General features: G+C 40.4%; 1 protein-coding gene across 1 annotated transcript in view; it reads left to right on the top strand.

Moving 5' to 3' along the window:
- erbb4b (erb-b2 receptor tyrosine kinase 4b) overlaps positions 1 to 20,198 on the top strand; it is a 293,782-nt gene extending 273,584 nt beyond the window's left edge. The window contains exons 21-28 of the mRNA XM_029458708.1: positions 4,125 to 4,280; positions 7,550 to 7,625; positions 9,492 to 9,638; positions 11,559 to 11,656; positions 12,127 to 12,297; positions 16,359 to 16,599; positions 19,153 to 19,281; positions 19,466 to 20,198. Of these exons, the coding sequence (XP_029314568.1) occupies positions 4,125 to 4,280; positions 7,550 to 7,625; positions 9,492 to 9,638; positions 11,559 to 11,656; positions 12,127 to 12,297; positions 16,359 to 16,599; positions 19,153 to 19,281; positions 19,466 to 20,133 (1,686 nt within the window). The 3' untranslated portion in view covers positions 20,134 to 20,198. The remainder of the gene's footprint in view (positions 1 to 4,124; positions 4,281 to 7,549; positions 7,626 to 9,491; positions 9,639 to 11,558; positions 11,657 to 12,126; positions 12,298 to 16,358; positions 16,600 to 19,152; positions 19,282 to 19,465) is intronic.
- Positions 20,199 to 23,740: the final 3,542 nt, after the last annotated feature.

Here is a 23,740-nt window from a genome sequence, read left to right as displayed (position 1 = left end):
CCCGCCCTTTGCCACCACCAACCCCCCAAATCTGTCTTCACAAAACACATCCGAGGACAATCCTGTCCACTCGGGTTTGGTTCGCATGACTCTTTGAAATAAACATAAATAACCGTGACGGGAGGTTAGAATATTTCCTGGGAGAGCCGTAATTCTCCTGACTGGTGAGAGAGCATCGTGCCTACAGACCTGTAGCACTGCTTTGGCCCTTTTCACCATCGTTCTTCTTTTATTAATGTGATTACCTTCACCATTATTTACACTTAATAATAACGTTGCTTGAATTCTTTTTACGAACGTACAGCAAGTCAGGCAGAAATCAGTCATGTCTACACCCACTGCAGTGACAATAGCCTATCTGATGGATATCAAAGATGACAAGAGTGGATCAAGGTTACATGGAAGCCTTTTTTTCTAGTCAATGTGATAGTGTTTGGCTTGTGCAGTTCAAAAATACAAAGATGGTGTCAACGTTGGTCTTTTCGAGCGTGCAAACGCACAAAAAGATTAAGAATCATTTTTTATGTGACTGTTTAAATGTAGAAAATCTTTGTCAAAAGGTTTTCATTATAAACTGGTTACCATTGTATTTTAATGCAATTCTATGTGAATCAAAGTTTTGACATTTCTGCTCCTAGCATTGAGATTTTTTTCCTTGGCTTGCTTTCCTGTGTATGTAAACTCTTTGTGTGCAGGGTTTAGGGCATGGGCTTGGGCCTGATCCCTACTGATTGGAAAGAAGCCCGTGTCTTGAGGTGTGATCATAACAGAGTCTGTCTGAATCCCGTGGATTTTCTCTGCTGGTAAATACAGCTTCCTCTACCGGCATCCCCCTGGCTGTCACATCCAGGTTTGCTGCAATTACAAAGCTCTGGCAGTGAGTTGTTCTCCTCACGTCTACATGGGAGGGCAGTAAATGAGAGCAACCAAGTAGAAAAAGAAAAAAAGTTTGTTCCTCACGCACGTCTGCAGCCACTTCCCACTCTGCACACTTCCATCACCTCCCCCTCTCAATCTCATTGTGCTGGCAAATTAAAATTCACGGGTTGCCAAGCCATCCATTCTCCCTCCTCTGCTTAATTGTCTCGAAAATTGAGGAGATTACCGGGCACGATTTATGTACAAATAACAATCTGGCAGAAACCTGGCACTTTATACCAGGGTTTACACACACACACACACACACACACACACACACCCACACATACACACACACACACACACACACACACACACACACACACACACACACACACACACACACATACACACACACACACACACACACACACACACACACACACACACACACACACACACACAGAGACTTTTGATGATTTGGGAGCTGTAGGCAATGGCCATCATTGGATGCATCAGATCCCCATCTTTATCCTTTACAATTCTACCCTTTATGTATACCACGCTGAGCAACGCATGCTTGCTTGAGCTGGACAAAACCTTAGAGAGACGAAAAACTCCCTCTCAGAAAAATGAAAATAACATAGAAATGGAGGATTTTCAATCCTCTTGTTTTAATGGTCACACACATGCACACAGTAACATGTAGACTCTCATTTAACCCATCATATTAATAGGAGCAGTGGGCAGCTTTTATGTTATCAGTGCCCGGGGAGCAGTGTGGGGTTCTGGTGTCTTGCTCTTGGGCACCTCGGCAGTGCTCAGGAGGCGAACTGGTACCTCTCAAAGTATTAGTCCACACTCCGTACTCAGTCCATTCGGGGACTTGAACCATGTGTCATTTCTTCCTACGTTTATTCTCCCTAAAGTTAAACACAAAGTCAAACTGCAGCACACCCAACATCATTGTTACTGCAACATTGGTATCAGCTGTTTCCTAAGGAGATTGGTTGTCTTCACATGTCAGCGGGCGAGGTCATTAACTGATTTAAATATGAATACTTGCTACATTTATAGTATATTATAGATTAGATAGATAGATAGGATAAGACCTATTTGGATTAGACACATAAGTAGCAACATTGTGCACAAGTCATACTGTATATTTATCACCAAATGTTGGCAATCAACTCCCACTCATTGTTGTGTTATAGTAGGAAAATGTATTTCTTTATAACACACTTACATAAAGCTGCCAGGAGTTCATAAATCTAGTATCAGTATAACATATTTCCATGTTGGCAACAGCTGAGCTAACATTTGCCTCAGGAGAGCTTATTGAGCTCGGGGCCATGTGATAGTAATTCTAGAAGCAAACATGAACAGCAGTTAATGATCATCCTACTGTATGCTATCAGTGAGATAGATATGTGCACTTCATCTTGTTTCCTGATCCCTTGAATCACAGGATCTTTGTCCATCCATCCATCCAACCAGACAGGCATCTCAAACATGTCAGACCGAATGATGATCTGAAATGAAAGGCTATTCACTCTGATTATCAGGCATAGAGAACATATCCTGACTTAACCTCCTGCTGTTGGGGAGGCTAATTCTTGTCATGTCATTCTTGGGGACTGGACAAGTAGGCCTAGGTGTGAGGAAAAACAATTACAATCAGGTATTGCTATGAGATGTATATCTGTATTGATGTAAGACATTAATACACATAAATAGACATATACTGTGTGTATGTGACAATTACTGTATTTCATTTAGGTTGTGTCAATTCTAAAGTCTGCGCTTTCTTTCAGTTTTTTTTTTTATTTTCCACTTCAATGTGAATGAACACACACACACACACACACACACACACACACACACACACACACACACACACACATGTGAGTTGCATGACTGTGTGTATTCGTGGGTGTGTGTGTGTGTGTGTGTAAATGTGCAGGTGTGCGCTGAAACCACATGTTCTCCCATGGGAGGGGGCCAAATGAGGCAGTGTGATTATAGCCTTACCAATGTAATCTCACCTCTTAGACTGTCGCCACTCAACCCCACCTATCCCCTCTCCTCCTCCATCCACTCCTCCTTTCATTCCGGTCCACTCCAGCTAAATCCAATTTGTTATGGTTTCAAATAAGGCCTTGTTTTTCTGTGCTCTCGCCACTTCAAACAAAGTGGCTTCTATTATTGCTCGTACAATTTAAAAGTTTTCCTTCCCTCCCCCCTCATCTTTCTTTCTCTTCAGGTCCACTCTTGCTGTGACGCATAATAGGCAATGTAGACTCTAGATGTGTAGCACAAGCTGAAGCAACTGGAAAGCTTTCACACAACTACAGAGATGTTCTTTTGTAGCTTGAGGACATAATTGGAATTTTATGTCAGACTGAACTTTTGCTTTTGCATCTGCTTTTGTGGTGATGCTAATCTTTGAAGGCTGAGACAGAGACATTTAGAATGACGCTGCAAGTAGGATAGGCTTTTTTTATTCAGTAAAATATACACATTTTATTATTATTATTTTAAGAACATTTCCCAAGAAGAGATGAGCAACAACCCCTCTTATTGACAAACAAATATGTCTTTTTCAACTATATATAATGTCTCAAATTGCAGACCATGTTTGACGCTCAAAGTGGATTTGAGGAGGATCTATACTGTCTCCCGAAGATCCCCAAGAAATTAATTATTTAGTTTTATCGAATGGAAACTTCATCTTTAAACCTAATAATGTCAGAGAAAAATATATTTGTCTTTGTTTGAGGCAGATTATCATTATTAATTAAGTATAGACGGGAAGAATGGGCAAGAGAGGTGGTCTTGTAATTGTTCAGTAATGAAATGTTTCACCACAACATGCCTCTCTCCTATGGGTCCTGTTTTTAATTGAAGACCTGCCTCTGGGGTGATGCTTATGGATGCTGCCGTTATGCTTCACCAAGCATTTGGCAATAAAGAGGGCTTTTCCATAGTCTACTTGTTGATTGATGGCAATTATAGCCATAAAAATAACAATGTGGTGGTAATGATGATGACACAAATAATTATAGAAATTCTAATGGGGTCTTGATGGTGGTAGTGATGATGATGATGATGATGATGAAGACAGATGGTGATGTTGAACAGCAGTCAGACTTTTATGTATATGTTTATGCATCATCTCATGCCTGCAGATAGGTGTATTGTCTATAAATGCTCTTGATAGAAACTAATTGTGTGTGTGGTTGTCTGTGTGTGTGTGTGTGTTGCAGGGGATGATGTACCTGGAGGAGCGTAGGCTGGTCCACAGGGATCTGGCAGCCCGAAATGTCCTGGTCAAATCTCCTAACCACATCAAAATCACCGACTTTGGTCTGTCTCGCCTGCTGGATGTTAATGAAAAGGAATATAATGCTGATGGAGGAAAGGTAAATCACTTTGTGGCACATTGCATTTACACCAGGGGTGGGGAACCTTTTTCCTATCAAGGGCCATTAAATTTTTTACAACATCCTTCGAGGGCCATACTAGTTATTGAACTCATAACCTCTGCAAAAAAAATTAAGACGCAGCCCATTCATTTCACCTTTCTTTTATGCTGTGCAAAAAAGCAACATTTTTATCCATTTATCTTTTTGTTTTATCAGAAATCAATCAGCAATCCTTTATTAGTCCCACAACGGGGAATTGTATCTTGTCACAGCAAAAGAACATATGAAGTAAAAAGGCAGTACACAATAATTAAATAGAATAAAAAATAATATAAGTACCAAGAGGTTGATAGAAAATAAAGTGAGTATTGTAAATGGCAGTGATAATTGCACAGCAGTGGTGGAACAGTCTGTTCTTGGTGTGGTGGTCTACCTCTCTATCTTTCATGTTTGTTTGTTCAGCTCTGCAGAGAGCTGCTTGTTGGGCCAAACTCCGCCGAAGAGCGTTAAATTTATCCAAGCGCACTCGTCCTTTCAGCTCATGCAGTTCGTCATGTTTCGTGCTTTATTGACGCTCAAGATTATTCACCGCAAACGCGTCCGCACAAACTAGACACACTGGCCTTTTACTTCCACAGAGAAATAATTTCTCCTGGAAAGTGCGACATTCCGCATCCACCTTTCTCTTGTTTACACTCGCCACACTGAGTTCACTGATGTCAACGACAGTCTCGTTTAAAATTGAAGCTTTTTGACATGACGAGACATCGTGATGACACGTTCCGCTTGTGTTGTGTTCAAGGACCCTGACCTTGTCCAGGAAAAACAGTCAGTCGCCCGACTATTGCTGTCCAGATTTTTTGCGGGTGTTTATGTATTACCTCGAGGGCCAGATCAAATGGTCTCGCGGGCCGTATATGGCCCGGAGGCCGGAGGTTCCCCACCCCTGATTTACACTATCAGACAAATAATTCCACAAATAAAAAATAACCTGTATGTCAACATTGGACATATTTCAGCCCTACACTGCACTGAACTACACTGCACTATACTATGGAGAATGTAGAATGGGCCCCTGGAATAAATATCAATATATGTAGTGGCAAATTGTAATATATTTATTCAAGAATAGGCTATAATTAGAAAAGAAGGAATAGTTTGTCACTTTCTTGAAAATGACACAGAAAGTTGGATGAGTGGATAAATATCCCCCTGTCATATCTGTATCGTCATTATGAAGCTACAGCTAGCAGCCATTTGGCTATAAACTATCTAATGTAACTATTTCTTGGCCGGGCACAGTGATTTCTTACTGTGTGTTCAGCCAGACTGTAACTTTCAGAGGCTAAACTGAACAAAAGCACACAGACACACTCCCACAGAAATGACAGGTAGACCTATGTCTGTTGCTAGCTAGCTTACAGCTAACATCTGTACAGTTGGTACATTGGCTGTTTTGAACGATTAAACCCAAATGGTCCATTTGTGAAATACTTGGGAATGACGCACATACAGTATGTCTGAACACACCTGTGTAGTCTCAGCTGATTGCCTGCAACCTCACACTGACAACAACACTCCAGGAAGTCACTGCTTCAGGACAGAGCAAAACATAGGAGATACAACCTGTTATTAGAGAGCCTTGGAGGTGCTGCGTGTCGGATTTAGTTACTTTCAGATAGAGCCAGGTTAGTGGTTTCGCCCTATCGTAGTTCTAAGCTAAGCTAATACAAGTTAAGACTAGATACTCTAATAACCTCTTTTTGAATGAACAGCTATGGGAGTGGTATTATCTTCTCATCTAACTCTCAGCAAGAAAGCAAATAAGCAAAATGTCAAACTTCATTTAAAATCAAAAATGTAATTAGCAATTCTATTGAGCAATTAAATTACTATGTTAAAAAATTAATATGAATTCAGTTTAATTATTCTGTCTTATTAGGAATTAGTGTTGGTGGCAATAGTAATATAAGTAGCAGTAGATCTACTGCTAGTAGGCTATTATCAAACCTGTTAGTACTGTTAGTGTTTGAATAGTGGCTGTTATACTGTACTGTACTAATACTGGATTATCATTTGAGCCTGCAATGAGTGACCTTGTTATCTACTTATATTATCTCCTCTTTATTGTGTTGATTGAAGGCTCATTGAGATACAATATTACTGAATTACTAGTTTGGACCATATCATTGTTGTATTTGTACTATGTTGTTTATCCTGTACACACGACATCTATTGCACATCTGTCCGTCCTGGGAGAGGGATCCCTCCTCAGTTGCTCTCCCTGAGGTTTCTTCCATTTTTCCCCCTTTAATTATGGGGTTTGTTTTAGGAAGTTTTTCCTTGTGCGATGCGAGGGTCTGAGGACAGAGGGTGTCATAACCTGTACAGTCTGTACAGCACACTGAGACAAATGTGAAATTTGTGATATTGGGCTATACAAATAAATTTGATTTGATTAGATCATTGACAAGCTGTAAAAGACAACAACGCGCATTGACATTAATTTGGACTTGATATTCTTAGGGAGTAACTATGCCAATCTCAAAGGACAGCTTTAGTGGAGTCCGTAAGACACTATTCTGCTCTATTGGACCGTTTTATTTACTTTCGGGGAATAAAGATCTCTAAACTCTATTAACGTAGTGAACAAATACGTCCTTGGAGCTCTCTATACTAAGGCTACCAGCCTCATTTAATCTTTGTTCATCCTTTTCCTCTTTTATATTTTGTTTTCAAACCATTTCTTCTCAGCCTAAGCCTATTTCATCCTCGCACACCGTCTTTCTTGTGTGTCCATCATTATTTGTGTCAATGCTAAGCATTCTGGTATTATCCCCTCCACTGAGAGAAAGACAGATACACTCTAACCTCCAACTTCCCCCTCCCCTCAACCTCCTTCACTGTAAACAATAGAATTGGCCTTCTGATCTGAGGGTTTTAAGCTGCATCTCAGTATACCCTGCCATGTGCTCCACCCTATTCCAATACAGCTGGAGCTTGTGTGCATGTATGAGTTCATCTTCTCTTTCAACAAACTTTGTTTTCCTTCATTCGGTCGTACCTCTCTTCTCTCTCTTACACAGTCAGTTCTGCCAAAACAATTCATTGTATGCCAACACCTCACCAAGAGACACGTTTGGACTGAACCCAAAACTTATGTTGTCAGTTTACTTATCAATTTTATTTCAGGAAATAGAAAGAGATCATTTAATGAGGATTGTTGAATGTATGTAATACTGACTTGCTATGCTTCTACCTGGCAGATGCCCATCAAGTGGATGGCACTGGAGTGTATCCATTACAGGAAGTTTACTCATCAGAGTGACGTTTGGAGTTACGGTAAGCTTCAACATTTCATTTTAGGGAACTTGGGAAATTGGAAGTAAACAAAACCATTAGAGCTTCAATATTTTCATATACCAGATAGACCCTATATAATTACACTAAATTACATTAGTTTAGAGAAACCTATCTGCAAAGTGACTTTAACACTAGGAGCCAGAGTTTGATGTAGAAGAAAAGTGTAGTTGCACGCCTTCTAAACAAGTAACAGTATGTGCAGTGCTGAAGGACAAGCATTAAAGCATTACAATACAGAAGGCCTCATCAATGGTCCTGCAAATAGCTTCAGGGGTGTAGACCATGTTCATGGGCCTCTGTTGGAAAATGTCCATATAAGAATTCTGGGTGTCAAGTTTGATGCTACATTTTCTGGTGTTTAATTAAAACCATATCTCTATTTTGGATATACAGTCTTACATTTCATTTATTTTACAACTGCATTTGGCACCCCTAATTATTAATAGAACCATATGGTTGCTTTAATTTGTCTGAGTATTTTCTTTCTCTAAATAAATAGACCTGAATGTAATAACTGTCATGTGTACGTGTACTGTAGTCTTAAAAGGGTTCAGCCTGCGGCAGAGGATGAGCAGGGACTCTGCTGTCCCGACTTCAATGTGGAGTTCATTTCTCCACTGTCGGGTCAGAACAGAGGAGAGCGTTCACTGAGATTAGCAACCACAGGGTCCACTGAGTGACACGATCGCCAATCGTCCACAGACAGAGAAGTGCAATGGTTGCTACGGAAACCACAAAAACAAACACTAAGAATAGTAAGATGTAGGCAGAAGTAAGAAAAATGCGTATTAAAAAGAAGCTGTAGATTGTGAAGCAAGTTAATCAGGCATATGGCGTGCATCGGGTGTACAATTAACTCCAGACTGCTTGCTCGACAAGCAGGTAATTTATAGATATAAGGCACCTGTAGAGGGTTTCGCCGTTGTAGCCGTGCTGATGAGCATGGTAAACGGGATAATCTACTCTTTTAAATCCTCAAATATTGAAATCTGTCTTTGCAGCCATCAGCATGTGAGCAAGATTTAAATCTAGAGACCAACCTCCTCCATTATCCTTCAGTCTTATGATAATTTTATTGTTATATTTCAAATAACAATTTCCCCGTTTAAGTCGACCAATGACTTTTAAAGTCATTTAAAAAATGATTTTCAAAAAGATATGCAAGATGGGTTGTATCAAAGAGAATAATGTGTGTTTGATTAAAAGTATCAGTTAGGTTTAGTGCGTTGATGTCCCCAGTGGTCCTCTATGACCGGAGGCTATTATACTTCCATCTTATAGTGTGCATTTAGTCTGCTTACCACTCATTAATACTAACTTGATTAAGGCCGAAGAGTTCTGAAAGTTGAAATTGACTCATGACTTTCAAGACTCTGATTAGTTCCTCTCCTCTACTCATCTTCTGTCCTCTGTTGACTTGTATTCTCTCATCTTATCCTCTCTCCTTTACCCTTTGTTTTATTGCTTCTTCATTTCGTCTCTCCTGCCTCTTCATCCTATCCCCTCTGATCTTTCACATCTCTGCTTTTCCCCTTTCTTCTTCTTTTTGTTCTTTCTCTCTTCAATTCTCGTATGTTTTACTTGTTCTGGTCTATGTCCAATTATCTTCTTTCAACTATTTCACTTCTTTCTCTGTCCATCTCTTGCTGTGTAACCCCCTCCGTTCAACTCTTAATCTTCTTTAACCCTTCTGTACTCACTCGCCTGTCGTCCTCTGTTTTCTCTATGAACATCTTTTCTCTTTCTGCTCTACGTTACTGATCTCTCCATTTTTGTTCTCTTTATATTTATGTAATCTCCTCTCTTTTTCTTATGTCCCTCTTCCTCCTTCCCTTTTTTGTTTAGGGGTAACCATCTGGGAGGTGATGACCTTTGGAGGGAAGCCATATGATGGGATTTCCACCAGAGAAATCCCAGACCTGCTAGAGAAAGGAGAGCGTCTTCCTCAGCCGCCAATCTCCACCATCGACGTCTACATGGTCATGGTCAAATGTAGGTAGATGGGGGGGAATAACACCAGAAACGCTTACATTATAATATAATCAAATGCAGCACCACAACAAACCACAGCATCATAAAGTACAGTCTCAACAACTGTACATTAAAAACATATTTATTGCTTCAGCATAGCAGCATGTTGCCCGAGATCTAGAGTTTTTGTTTTTATCCATTGCTTCAAATAAATCCATTTTATTCTAAAATCCAACCCATCTGTTATTTTTCAGTTTGTCTTATCAGTTGATGGTGTATGAATGCCACGGACACACCTCTCTGATGGCAGCACTACATTCTTTAAAAACAACAAAGTTATGGTAGAATATGAATTACAGTAGGAACTCACCCCCACCACCAGCATGTTGACCTCATTGGTCGGTCACTGCTGTCATTCACTGGGGTCACAGGTGGCGTTGTAACCTCTGGCCACTGCTGCCAGGACGATGACTTAGTGCCAGCACCACCCTGGCCTTGTCCTGTAGTCTCCAAGCTGCAGCCTCTGGTCCTCACTGTCACCTTGGCTCTTACTGACACCCTGACCTGCGCCAACCTGGCTAGCAGACACACACTCGCAGCAGGGAGAGGTCACTGTCACCTGCCTGTAAACCACCTTTGCTTTTGCACCACTATACTTGCTGAACTCATCAGAACTATTTTGATAGTCGATTTATCTTTTAAGTATTTTTTTCATCCAAAAATGTCTTCAGCCTTTTAAATATGGAGATTTCCTGCTTTTCTCTGTTTTATATAATATTAAACTGAATATCTATGGGTTGTAGATTGTCAAAACAAGATATTTAAAGACATCCCTTTGGACTTTGAGAAGATTGGACATTCATCAACAGATCGTTAGTTGCAACCCTAGTGCAGTGCACGCATGTGGTGGAAATGCACTTTATCAGCATAGAAATAGGTAGATAAAAGATGATGAAATATCTTGTATCTGTGTACTTGTGTGTAAAGCCACATCTCTCTGTCTTTCGATCTCTATCTCTCATTCCCCCGGATACCTAGACGGGCTCTACTCGTGGCCAGATCACATGATTGCTTTGGCATCATACCCATTTTTTCACAGTGAAATTGGCAGAAGAGCACATTACTCCATATGGCTATTCTCGTGATGAAACAGTATTTATCTTTAGATTGAAGTAAGTGATTACAATAAAAAAAAGAACTTCATTAGAAAATACTGTTATTGTTCATTACGGAACAAATTAAATAAGTTTTATGGAATGGAAAATGGTTTGAACGGAAAATCTTTTGAGACCTTTAGAAGTGGGAAATTATATTATCAGTGTTTGACAAAATGGTTATCATAGGTGGCTAGAGAAACATTTTGATATTATTAATAATGTTTCAAGATTTTTAGGCATATCTAACTAACTGAAGAAGGTAAAGGTGCTGTTATACACAGTTCCCCCTCTTACTCATCAGATCCTTTCATATTGAATGCGTCATCCACGTGTATTTTAAATGGAAAAGGTATGTTATGCTCAAAGCATTCATATCAAAGTCAAATCATTCTGAAAGTTTTAATGCAAACAGCCCAGTAAAGAACATGGCACATCCATATTTGACATTCTCCATAGGCAGAACCCTTGACGCCACAGTGTGTGGAATACAGAAAAGCGGTGCTTGATCACCACTGACACATGCACCTTTCCACTCACCAAGGTGTAGGTAAGATCACAGAGAGGCAGGAAATAAAGGGATCTGGATGTCTGTAGATGAGGCTTCTGCTTGCCTCGGAGAATAACATATTGTGGGAAAACTTTAGCACATTAATAGGGTCAAATTTAAAGTCGAGGTTTATTTGGAAACGCATCAAGTATATACATACATATATACAGTATGTGTCTGTGTGTCTGTATTTAGAACTTCCTATTGGTCAGACACTAACACAAACATGTTTTTCAGGCTGGATGATTGATGCAGACAGTCGGCCCAAGTTCAAAGAGCTGGCTGCAGAGTTCACTCGGATGGCTCGTGATCCCCAAAGATACCTGGTTATCCAGGTAGGCTTATCTTGGTGACATGACTGGATTACATGACATTTCTTATTTTCTATTTGTCTGAAAACCTGAATAGTTAAGTGAAAACTATCCAGTTTTCCTTTGTGCTTGTTTTGGTATAATTGGCTTACAGTTTGCCAACGTATACAGAGTTTAGATCATTATAGATGACACTGTCCTCATTCCTTTGAGAGAAAATACACTTAGAATGCATTCATTACTTGTGGTTTATACCTTAAAATTATTTTACAAGACTTAAAGTGGTCAACAAACACAGTGCCTACATCATTAGCAGAAGTCAAATAATGATGACACAAATCTTTATGTTCATCATTTATTTCTGATGTTTGCAAAATAACTTAAAATAAATATGAATGGATAAATAGGATTGGGGAATATTTGAAATATATTATGCCATTAGGATGTAAAGGGCCTCAAAGTTGACACAATTATCCACACATAACTTTACTCAGGGTGACGACCGAATGAAGCTGCCCAGCCCCAACGACAGCAAGTTCTTTCAGAGCCTCCTGGACGAGGAGGAGCTGGAGGACCTGATGGATGCTGAAGAGTACCTGGTGCCCCACTCCTTCAACATTCCACCACTGGCCTACACTCCCCGCACACACATGGAATCCAACAAGGTATCGTCACAAGAATCTCCAAAAACCTTAAATGACCTTTAATATCGCTGTAATAATTCCTCCCATTCATCCTGGCCAATATAAGAGCCCTTCCTCAGGCACTATTGTTTAATGACAGACTTGAAAAACATAATTTAAATGTTTTTTTTGTTACTTCATCATAGTTACCATTACTATATATATATATTAAATATTAGAATTTATATCTAGTGACTTGATGCAACCCTATCTTTAACATAACATAATATAATGTACTCCACTGGTGTAATAACACATGTATGAACATGGTGGTGGATGGGACAGTTCAAACCCGTCTGAAAAAGGCTATTGAGGGCTCTGTTGTCTGATTGCAACAGTTCACCGGCCATAAATTTGACACCCGTTATTTTCAGATGAACTCTGAGTCGGTCAAAACCATATCTTTCATGATTCAAGGTGCTGAAAAACTAGGCTTGTGTAGTTTGTTAAAAGAGGTTAAAAGGTTACTTACAGTAGTATTTAACGTTATGGATGGATCAGAGAATGTTTTTATTTAGAAAATATTCTTGGATCTTCTGAGTTCAGGAATCAGGAATCATTAAAAGCTGTTTATTTTATCACTTATGTTGGAAAATGTACTAAATAAGTACTTGAGCCAAGAAACAGAAATACACTTTTGATCAATTTAAAAATGTAGAAGCAAACAGTAATACGAATCAGAATCAGAAATTCTTTATTAGTCCCACAACAGGGACATTTACCTTGTTACAGCAAAATAACAGCATGTATGCCATGGATACTCTGTCGTCACTGAGTTTTGCCAATTCTATTTAAATCGAAAGTTTCCTATTAAATGATAAAGAAATATAGGCTGGCTAGACCTGCTTAGTTGTTTACCATTAACACAAACCATGATGTCATAAGTCCAAAACCTGCATCATACTTTGACCCTAGCCAGTAATGTTTTAGGAGAGAACATTGTCAATCCAGCTGTTACATGTGCATTTCAACAATCGTTGTGTTCAGTCCACAAAGAAATGAAAGATCCTTGGGCAAATATCTTTCTTAACTTATCTCTTATGATAAGCATAAGCAAAGTCATACAGTGAGTCAATACACATGGACAGACATGTTTCTCCTATATTGTACAGACAAGGATGCTCAAAAGTATGAAAACTTGCACAAAATGAAGCCCTTGTATTAGATCTCATATCGTAAAAAGTGAGATTTCATGTATTTTTCTAATACAAAGCAGATCGAGGTGCTGTGTAAATACTGTAAAATAATCAAAACACTCAATCCACGGAGAAATGTACACGGCCCGTATTTACAAACTGCCTTTAAACAAGCTGTCAACACTTGTGAAAGGTTATGATGTCACAATTATACTATCCAAAGGTAGAAAGTGCCGCAACAATGCGATTACAGTCATTCCCCGGCTGCAATTGTGGTGCAGAGATGTTCGGGAGAGCAGAAGTGGAAGACCCGGAAACACTGACCAATCAGATCAGACTGAGCTTTTTCAGGAGGGGAGCCTAAAAAGACAGTCGCTGAAACAGAGGGTGAATACAGGTATATTTAGACATGTAAAAATGTGCCATACAAAGTGAACCTGAAATAGGGCATAATATATCCTCTTTAATATTCCTTTTTTCCTTGTAGAATAAATTCCAATTTAGTTTATCTTATCATTTTACATAAACTTACTTGCGTTTCTTTTGAGTGGAGCAGCATGGTGACTGGCATTGAGCCATGATGGAAATAAACAATACAAACTCAAAGTGGTGCTTCAGACGCTTTCTAAAGTGATGTGGGAATGAATTTCCTCAGCATGTACTGCAGGACTCTCCTGTTCAAACACAAAAGATTTAAAATCTTAAAGCAGAACTCACACAGCTTTCTCTCAGTTTCACTTTCATCTCCATCCTTCGTTCTCTGTGTGTTTCCTTGGTTTTTCTCCATTGTGAAACTATGGTAATTGCCTTCTTCGGAATTGGAGTTTACAGCCATATTCCCTCAGTTCTTCAACTGTTCAACTGTTCAACTGTTCACCGTCTATCTTTGGACTTAAATCTATCACAAAACTAGTCACACAGCCAGGCAACTTCAGCCATTTTGTATTCCAATATCCCCCTGTGTTTGTGTCAGGATAAAAACGCCTGCCGAATGCCAATGAGAGACATGACTTCTTTTCCAACTCTGTTTGGTGCATTTCAAGGGGCTGACAGATTACTTATTTGCATAATATTTGTAAAGTTCTCCTACACTGTTTTTGGGTTTTCCTATTGGAGCTGATACTAAATTATTTTTGGTAATTAAAATAAATCATGATGATTGAACCCAATTATTGTAGCCAACAAAATGCAATAACTTAACTGTGATTTTTAATATGCATCCTCGTGTCTAACAATGACCGTTCAGAATATGCAAGAATTCTAAGTTTAATAGTGACCGAAACACTGTCCATCGCCACAGGCTCCCCCCTCTTTTTACACAGAATCCTTTGAATAGGCTCCTTTACTCGAATATTTAAGTGTGATGTTTTACTTACACGCTCACTCGTTCACGCTGTTTCCTCAATGGAATTTATCATGGCCAGATTTTCTTTTTTAGAATGTGACTGACCTAGACGGCTCACTTTAAATGACATCAAACATTATTTAAAGAAATGTTATTTTCGTGGCCAGGTTAGCGATGGTATTTTCTGTTGGAATCCTGACATAAGAGAGGTGGAAGGAGGAGGAGGTGTAAATGAGGACAGAGAGGGTGTGTTATTAGATATAGCTACAGGGGAATGAAAACACAGCGAGAGCTCTGGAGCTTTGATTAATACTTCCAGGCTTAATGTACAGAACGCTGCATGAGAAAGTGATTGACAGATATTAACATAGAATAATGAAGGAAATTACACACAGAAAATTGTAATCAAAAAGTCGAAAAATTGATAGATTTGGATATTTTGTGGGTTATTTTTATATGGTAGTATTAAGTAGCTTACAACCAGAGTTTGACCAGGACATACCAGGAGTCAAATTTAGTTTTGAAGCTGCTGTTTGCTGATACTTTGTGCAGATACATCAGGGACTGACCCATCTCTCATTTATAATAAAAGGCTATGTGGGTCTGACTCTTGGTACAAGCCTGTGGCATCACATTCTTGTGCTGTGGAGGACGCCAAAAATCATGAATTATTGGGGAACCTGATAAATAAATGAGTATAAAAACTACTCATCAGAAGTGGGATTTGAACCTGGACCTTCATTTCACACACCAGAAATCCACAAACTTTGCCCTCCTTTGTATTTCTTTCAATTTGCATGTTTAAGTGCAACAGGGAAAATAGGATTTCTGATCTTTTTAGTATCATTACAGACTGCTCAGAGCTCAGAGGAAGGCAGAGCAAAGTAAGCTAGGGAATGTGAAACGGAAAACAAAGTTTTTGCTGGATTTCTGGGGGAAAAGATAAATCATAATAAAGCACCCATTGAGGTTCTACAGGAAAAAGCCCCTTTTTTGTTAGGAGTGTAGACAAATGCACCCAGCAGGGCAGGGCTGATATGGTTACTTTAAGACTTTGCTGCATGGAGCCTTTTAATTAAAATCCTTTTAATTAAATTGTCCTTGGCAGTCATGCTGCCATATCATTGTTTGGCACTGCTGTTTGTCTCCCCTGCCTGTCACATTTAAATATTACAGATGAACAATGGTACAAAGAGCTTGCCTATATTTTGGGCTTCATGCACAAATACATTTTATCATTCACTTTGTCGTTGTACGGTATTATATTTAATTGTTGAATATGGTATGTTTGTTAGATTTTTTACTAGTACATCGTACTTTTTCAGAACCAGTGTATAGGCGAATGACTGGAAAATACACCATTTATTTCATCACTTTGCAAATAAGCTGAATTTGAATTGTTCATAGAAGAGCAGCGAAGACTTTTTCCAAAACTCCACACTTGTATTTGTCTCAGGGTTTGCTTAAGCTTGGTAAATTAATATTCTTGTAATTGTGTCTGACATCCCTGCCCCTCTGCACTTACTTAACTGTCTCCCTCCTTTCCTTCTACCCTAAACCAGTATGGCTACCAGGACCCCAGTTTCAGCATGGACGAGATGCTGGCCACCCTCCCCAGAGTGGTGTCTGTTCCACCCGTGTCTGGAGGCTGCCTCCCATCACAGGACCTGTCGTTAGGGGGGCAGATTGGTGGCGGATTTGGCCGTGGCAACCAGGACGACCCTCGCTGCAATGGAACCCTAAAGAAGCAGGCCTCCCCAAGGTCAAGTAACCTTGGGCCTGGCTCAGCTCTCACAGGACATGGTAAAGCCGAGTGTTTCCCAGCAAGTTTAAGAAACTGAGAGGAATAGCAATCTCGTCACTGTGTGTGTGTGTGTGTGTGTGTGTGTGTGTGTGTGTGTGTGTGTGTGTGTGTGTGTGTGTGTGTGTGTGTGTTTTGATAGATATTGCAAGAGTAACAGAGTCCATAAAAACAAGATCAGTTAAAAATGTGTTTTGATACATGTTATTGACAACTTAGAGTTTGAATGCATTGTGGATTTTTGACTAAAGTGCCTATGTTGAAATGTAGTGTTATTAACTGTGTTTACATCTGCACAATGTTGTATAAACTGCCTTTGCTTGTTGATTAAGCCTCTGGCGTTATTTTAACATCTCCCAATTATGTTCTTCTTTGCATAAGCAAAGTACTCACTTAACCAGTGTTATCATTTTGTAGCATTTCTTTAGCATTTCCTGTGCCATTATCATCCAATTTGAAATGTACAGATGTACTTTTGAAATCAGTTGGTTGCACTCAAGTCCACCAGTAATTCAGTATATGCATTAACAAGCATTAAGATAGGGTCTCATGGCACTTTCCTGAAACTATGACAGTGAGATATAGGGGTTTCAGCAGAAGGTTATTCAGTTTGGTTCTGCAGATGTGATCTCTCAAAAAGGTTGTTTTACAGAAAAGCTGACATGTTATGTCTACAAATTATTTTTTCTCAAGGTCGTTGAATTTTAATTTATTGGATTTTTTGTTATGCTATTAACTGTTTTTTCTTTTTACTTGTTAGGTTTTGTTAACTTTTTTATTAATCAGTGGATTCATTTAAAAGTTTTTGCATGGCATTTTCCTACACCATAGCCCTTTCCCACACTTCCAGTAGAACATACATACAGATTGGTATTAGCGAATCCATGAATCATAACACATAAACCATAATTTGTGCAATAACTCATCAATGAAAACCACCTTCAAGCGAGCAGACAGGCGCTCGCCCTTCTTTGACCGGACCTATCGTTGGTATTGTACTGTGATGATGGATCACTCACCAGTAGAGGCTTTAGGAGACGAGCACAAGCTAAGCTCATATCAAGCATCTGTTTGGCAAATCTGAACCACATATAACACCTCAGGCAACAGGAGCGAAGTAGCAACAGTCAAAGCTTCTAGTTCTGTTGAGCCCCAGTGCAATATCTTTTTTTGGGCCCATGTATGCCTCCTTTGCAGATTCAATTGGGTGGGAAAATTGAGAAATCAAGCCGTATAAGCTTTGTAAACAAATGTGTATCGAATCATTAATTAATTGGAAAATGCCAGTGGGAGTGTGTGGATCTATTCAGGCACTGACAGGGATTTATCACCAGATAAAATAAACCTAATACAATGCATCTCAGGTCGCTAAATCCCCTTAAAAATACAAAGTGATTGACATTCAAAGGATTCAAATGCCTTAATATCATATGCACAAACGTTAAAGGGTAGTTGTTGGCAATGAAAAGTCCCATGCTCCTCCAACAATGCAACATACGGTATACTTAAGACATAAAATGAAATAAAGTAATAAGATAGTGTAATACAAATAGTAGTAGTGATAGTGAAATGCAGGAATAAGTAGAATATATACGTACTAAATAGAATAAAAATAAAAACAGAATGTGACATTTAAAATACTGTACAATGGAATTTAATACTGTAATATTATATAAATATGTGGATATGTGGAATGAACAGATGTATGTCCTGTAAACGTATGTAAGTAGTGACACTTTGCAGAGCTCAGAAGTTCAACAGTCCTTTGCCTTTGGGATAAAACTGTCCTGAGTCTGGTGGTCTCGGTGCAGATGCTGCGGTACTGTCTGCCCGACGGCAGTTTGTTGCTGGCGTGATGGTGGTCTTTATTGATCCTGTGTGCCTTCTTCCTACAACACTGAGTGTAGAGGTCCTCCATGGATGGCAGCTCCGTCCTGGTGATGTGCTGAGCAGCTTTCACCACCCTCTGTAGAGCCGTACGGTTGAGGGCGGTGCAACTGCCATACCAGGCCGTGATGCAGCCAGTCAGGATACTCTTGATGGTGCACCTGTAGAAGTTGCAGAGTATCCTGGAGTCCATGTTGGACCTCCGCAGCCTGCGGAGGAAGAAGAGCCGCTGTCATGCTGTCTTTGTGATGGAGTTTGTGTGGTGAGTCCAGGTCAGATCCTCTCTGATGTGAACCCCGAGGAACCTGATGCTGCTGACTGATGGTGATGGGGGTGTCATCCTCTCTGTCGCTTCCTGTAATCCACAATCAGCTCCTTAGTTGAGATGGAAGTTGTTGTCCCGGCACTAAGATGTCGGGGCTCTGACCTCCTCTCTGTACGCCGTCTCGTCGTCGTCAGTGATCAGGACGATGGCGGTCGTGTAGTCACCAAATTTGATGATGATGTTGGAGCTGTGTGTGGCCACGCAGTCTTGCGTAAACAGGGAGTAGAGGAGAGGACTGAGCACGCAGCGCTGAGGGGCTCTGGTGTTGAGGGTTGTACATTTGTAAAGTATCATATACTAAAAAGAACATTATTGCTTCCTTCCTGTCTTTTTGCTCTCCAAGGTGGAGGGGAGGACAGTAGTGGACAGCGTTACATTGCCGATCCCACCAGTCTGTTATCAGAACGAGGAGCAAAAGTGGACAAGGACCAGGATGGCTACATGACTGCCATGAGAGACAAGAACAACTCAGGTTACTTTGACAGTTCAACTATTTACTTTGTCCATAAAGTTAGCAGATGTTTGGCTGGAGAGTAATAGAACTGAAATGAATAGTTTGTGTTGCACATTGATATATGATATGCTAACCCAAAGGCCACTGGAATGAAGACTATTGTAAGCATGTACAGTATATGACTCTTTTTGTTTGTTTCCAGACTATCTCAACCCAGTAGAGGAAAACCCCTTTGTCACACGTCGTAGGAATGGTGACGCCCACGCAGTGATTGATGGAGCAGGTTGCCACACCCTGCACATGGCTGGAGCTGCTGCTGCTAAGAGTCAGTCCACCCACGGGGACGATGAGTATATCAACGAGCCACTGTACCTGAATACCTTCCTTAACCCTGGAGACAAAAACGGATTGGCTGGCGCAGTGACCATCTCTGGCCCTGGGTCCTCTGCTGCCCAATCAGTATCGCAGACAGTCAACCCATCAACATCAAGCCACACGGTCTCCACCTCTGGATATGTGATTCCCCCTGGCCACATCCCCCATCCATCGTATCCATCACACACCCTGCACCTGGGGCATTCAGGACACGCTCTGCACTCAGGCATCACCAGCGGCACCATAATGTTTGATAAGAAAGGCAAGAAGGCCACTTTTGACAATCCTGAATACTGGCAGCACAGTCTACCCCCGAAGTCCTCACTGCACAACCCTGAGTACCTGCAGGACTGCAGCACACGCTTCTTCTACCGGCAGAATGGACGCATTCGTCCTGCTGTGGCCGAAAACCAGGAGTACTTGTCCGAGGCTGCTATGAAAGCTGGCAATGTGTTGCCACCCCCTCCATACAGACAGAGGAACACTGTAGTGTAGTGACCCACCTGTAGCACAACGAAGGGATGAATAGATGGATAAGGTTTCCATGCAGTACTTCTCAACCTGGGTTCTCCTTGCAACCTCCCTGAACACGTCTCTCTGTTATGTCTGATTGCAAGTCTTTTAGTCTCACTCTAAGGTTCTGCCTTTTCTTCAAAGGACTACATTAACAGTCACTGACAGCCTCACTTTAAAACATATTTTTTAGCTTCTTGGCCATGAAAGCAAGTAGACACATCTCTTCCTGTTGTTTCTATTGGGGAGCACACTGTCCTACCATCCCTAGTATCAGAAAGACACAAAAACAACACAATTAAAGACATGTTTAATCAGAAAAATATGAGAAATTAACTGAGGTTAGCCCAAAGAGAGGATTATCGCCATGACCTTACACGCTTTTCTTTGTACACCCATCAATTACAGTTCACCATGTGCTTTTTTAGTCCATTTTCCACCCAGATAGATGTACACAATGCATTACGCACATATTGCTTTTGCTTGTGTGCAATCTATAGAGTGACACTTGCACATGGAGTTGTTACGTGACTTACCAGCAAAACCCACAGTCATGCAGAAGAGCCCAGATGTGGCTTGCATGCATGCCCACACGCTTCTTTGACTTGTACATGTTGCTGCACCAGTAATGGAATTCAAACATTTATCACACACAGCTCATGTCATACCTAAAACATGTTAACATGCCTGCAGCCTTGAGACACCAATAATATCCATACATTAATTCATAAGTAAATACACGCACACTGACAGATAAACTTGTTGCCACATGAAATATATTCTGGAGGAGAAGCTCAATTGACCTTGTGCTGGAAGACAGAGTGTGCCGATAAAGGCAGTCAGTTTCGCAGGGGAGAGAAAGGGTCAACAGGAAATAAATGTCATGGCAGTTTTATGGAAAACTGTGATATCACCCAGTACCTGGTGGAAAGCATTGGGCAGATTATTGGCATGGCTGGGTTGGGATTTATAAGGTTGATCGCTCAAAAGACGACCCTTAACTTCCCTTGTCCCACTCATACACAACACTCGGGTCCCAAGAGCCAGAAATTCATCCACTTTAATATTACCTTCATAAGATCATTGTAAGCAGCATCGTGACTGACATAACCAATGGTAACTGCAGTACAAGGAATAATGATTAAATGGAACGGGTGCTTGGGAATGGTAAACTACAGTGATGGTGGTTCATATGAAGGGAAAAAATATACGATTTTAGAATCTGGATTTCGGGGGTATTCTTTTGCATCAGTTAATTTTGTCACCTTGTCTTACACTAACTCTTACGCAAACAGCACAGACACACAGCCACGACAGGGCACTGTAGTTGTGGCAAAGAGGCTAACCCTGCAAATCTGTAAATAAGCCAATTACATGTCATTACCAGACAGATACAGCTCTGGAAAGAGGCTCTGTGGACCGAGCTCAGACATAAAAAGATGAAGATTTTTTGCGGTGGTTTTTTTTCACCTCTCTGTGTTCATACTGTCATGAAACACATGGCAACGTAGTAGTCACGACTACAGGCCTTGCTCTGTCTCTTAGCGTAAAGGTGGAACAGGAGGAGAGACTGTCAAAACTGTCTTAGGAGGCCTCCTTCTCATTTTTACCATGGAACACTATGAAAAAACGGGACACCTTCTTTTCTATTGGTATATGACATTATTGGTGAGATATTATAAGTTCTCATTGAATCCACTGATGGTGAGCTTTCTGTACTCATACTGCCAGATGCCACAGTAAAGTCTGATGGAGACCACTAGCATCTGTCGTCAAATGACTTCGAAGCCTAATTTAGGCTGGGGTGGATAATTAAATAGCACTTAATGCTCTGACACAGCCAAATGACTTTGCTGTTATTATTGCTCCTAGCAGCAATCCATACTTTTTTCTTTCATCATGTTGCAAATTTACAGTGAGAGACGCTGATACCTCATGTTATTTGTTTCATCGGGCATTTTACTAACAAAGGAGCATCCACGCTCTCTAAAAGATATCATGACAGTAATAGGAGGGGTTGGGCGATATATACAACGATGTACAACATCAAGGGATAGAAATGTGTAATTTATTCAGTACCGTTTATACCCGGGTAGCTATCCTATTGATATTTCTTATTTTACTACACTATGGCAGGCACTGCTGACCATATTTGAGTTATATGATTTTTGCATAAATGTGATGAAATATCTTGATTTCTTTTGTAGGTATTTCATTCACTGAATTAAAGTGGTACTCCAGCCATTTAGCATTGTGCTTCCATACAGTTGGGAGACTCACAAGAGACAGATTACAAAATGAAAGGAGCAAAGAGCAAGATATCCTGACTCTTAAGTCTCTCGTATTGGTTAAACTCCAAAAACCACCTCAAAAAACACAAGGTCCTACAATTCCCACAATGCAACCCAATCAAACTCAAAGCTCAATTCAAATGACTCTTTCTACCTCCTAAACCCCCGCATCTCCAGTTCGTAATGCAGGCTTTCTCTTAAAAAGTCTCAAGCCCGAGCAGAGAATGACATCATAGGTGACATCACCTGGGTTCTTTTCTTGGACTTTGGAGAGATCCCTCCAGAGCTACAAAACAAATGATACTCATTATGGGTAAACTGAACCTAATGTATAAACTTGGTGGAGTGCCACCAAAAACAGAGATGTCCATGTATAAACAGTTTCTGAATTGAATTTCCAGAAAATATAATTAATATCAATATTAATCTACACATACTCTTATTTGAGATTTTATTCACATCGCCCACCCTGATTAATAGGTGATAATATCATGAATTTGGAGACCGACTAATGCCTGTGCATGTCTCACTGCTGACATACCAATACACAACCACTGTTACACAACCTTGTGCCTCTACATTGAAAATACCAGGCAGAGGAAAGGTTCAGACCAGCAGTGTTGATGATTTACTGTCCAAAACACAGATGTCACCCTGGCACAGTGTTTTCTCCCCCTCTCTCAGGTTTTATGGGGAACAATAATCATCCAGTTGAGCTCCAGCTGAGACACAAGTTGCCACATTATAAAGGGACATCAAACCTATTGAAGTTAAAGTATAATGGAAGATAGATTAGTACCATGATACCACAGTGGACGCACTGCTGAAATGTGCAACTCAACAGAAATGTGAATTTTATAGGTGTGTGTGTGGGGGGGGGGGGGGGGGTTTCTGGATTTAAGTCTTGAAGTTGGCTCTGTGTTAAGTATCATTGACATTGCTCTGTTGCTAACCTGTGTTAGATCTGTTCTGTCACACTTTCTGAAGATGTTCATTGTTCTGCTGATTTCTGCTGAGTTTGAGTTCACACATGTATACTGTCTTTGTGTAAATGTGTGCAAGCGTCCTCTCTATGTTTTTAAGAGTTCAAAGTCAGTTGATGTAAGTTTATTTTTACCATCACAAATAAGGTATTAGTTGTAGTGCTTGTAGACTACTGTATGGCCGTGTGTTTAAGTGTAATGACAGCAGTGGAGAGTCACCCAAAGGCATCATAATGGATCTCTTTGGAAAAATAAAGCCAATCTTCTGGAGGCACTTGCCGGTGCTCTCAGCCAGCGAGGATCACAAGGGGCTTT

This window comes from Cottoperca gobio, chromosome 21 (assembly GCF_900634415.1).
Source record: "Cottoperca gobio chromosome 21, fCotGob3.1, whole genome shotgun sequence".
In the NCBI taxonomy this organism is placed as follows: domain Eukaryota; kingdom Metazoa; phylum Chordata; class Actinopteri; order Perciformes; family Bovichtidae; genus Cottoperca; species Cottoperca gobio.
The sequence above is the reverse complement of the archived record's forward strand: the minus strand, read 5'-3'. Positions and strand labels throughout refer to the sequence as shown.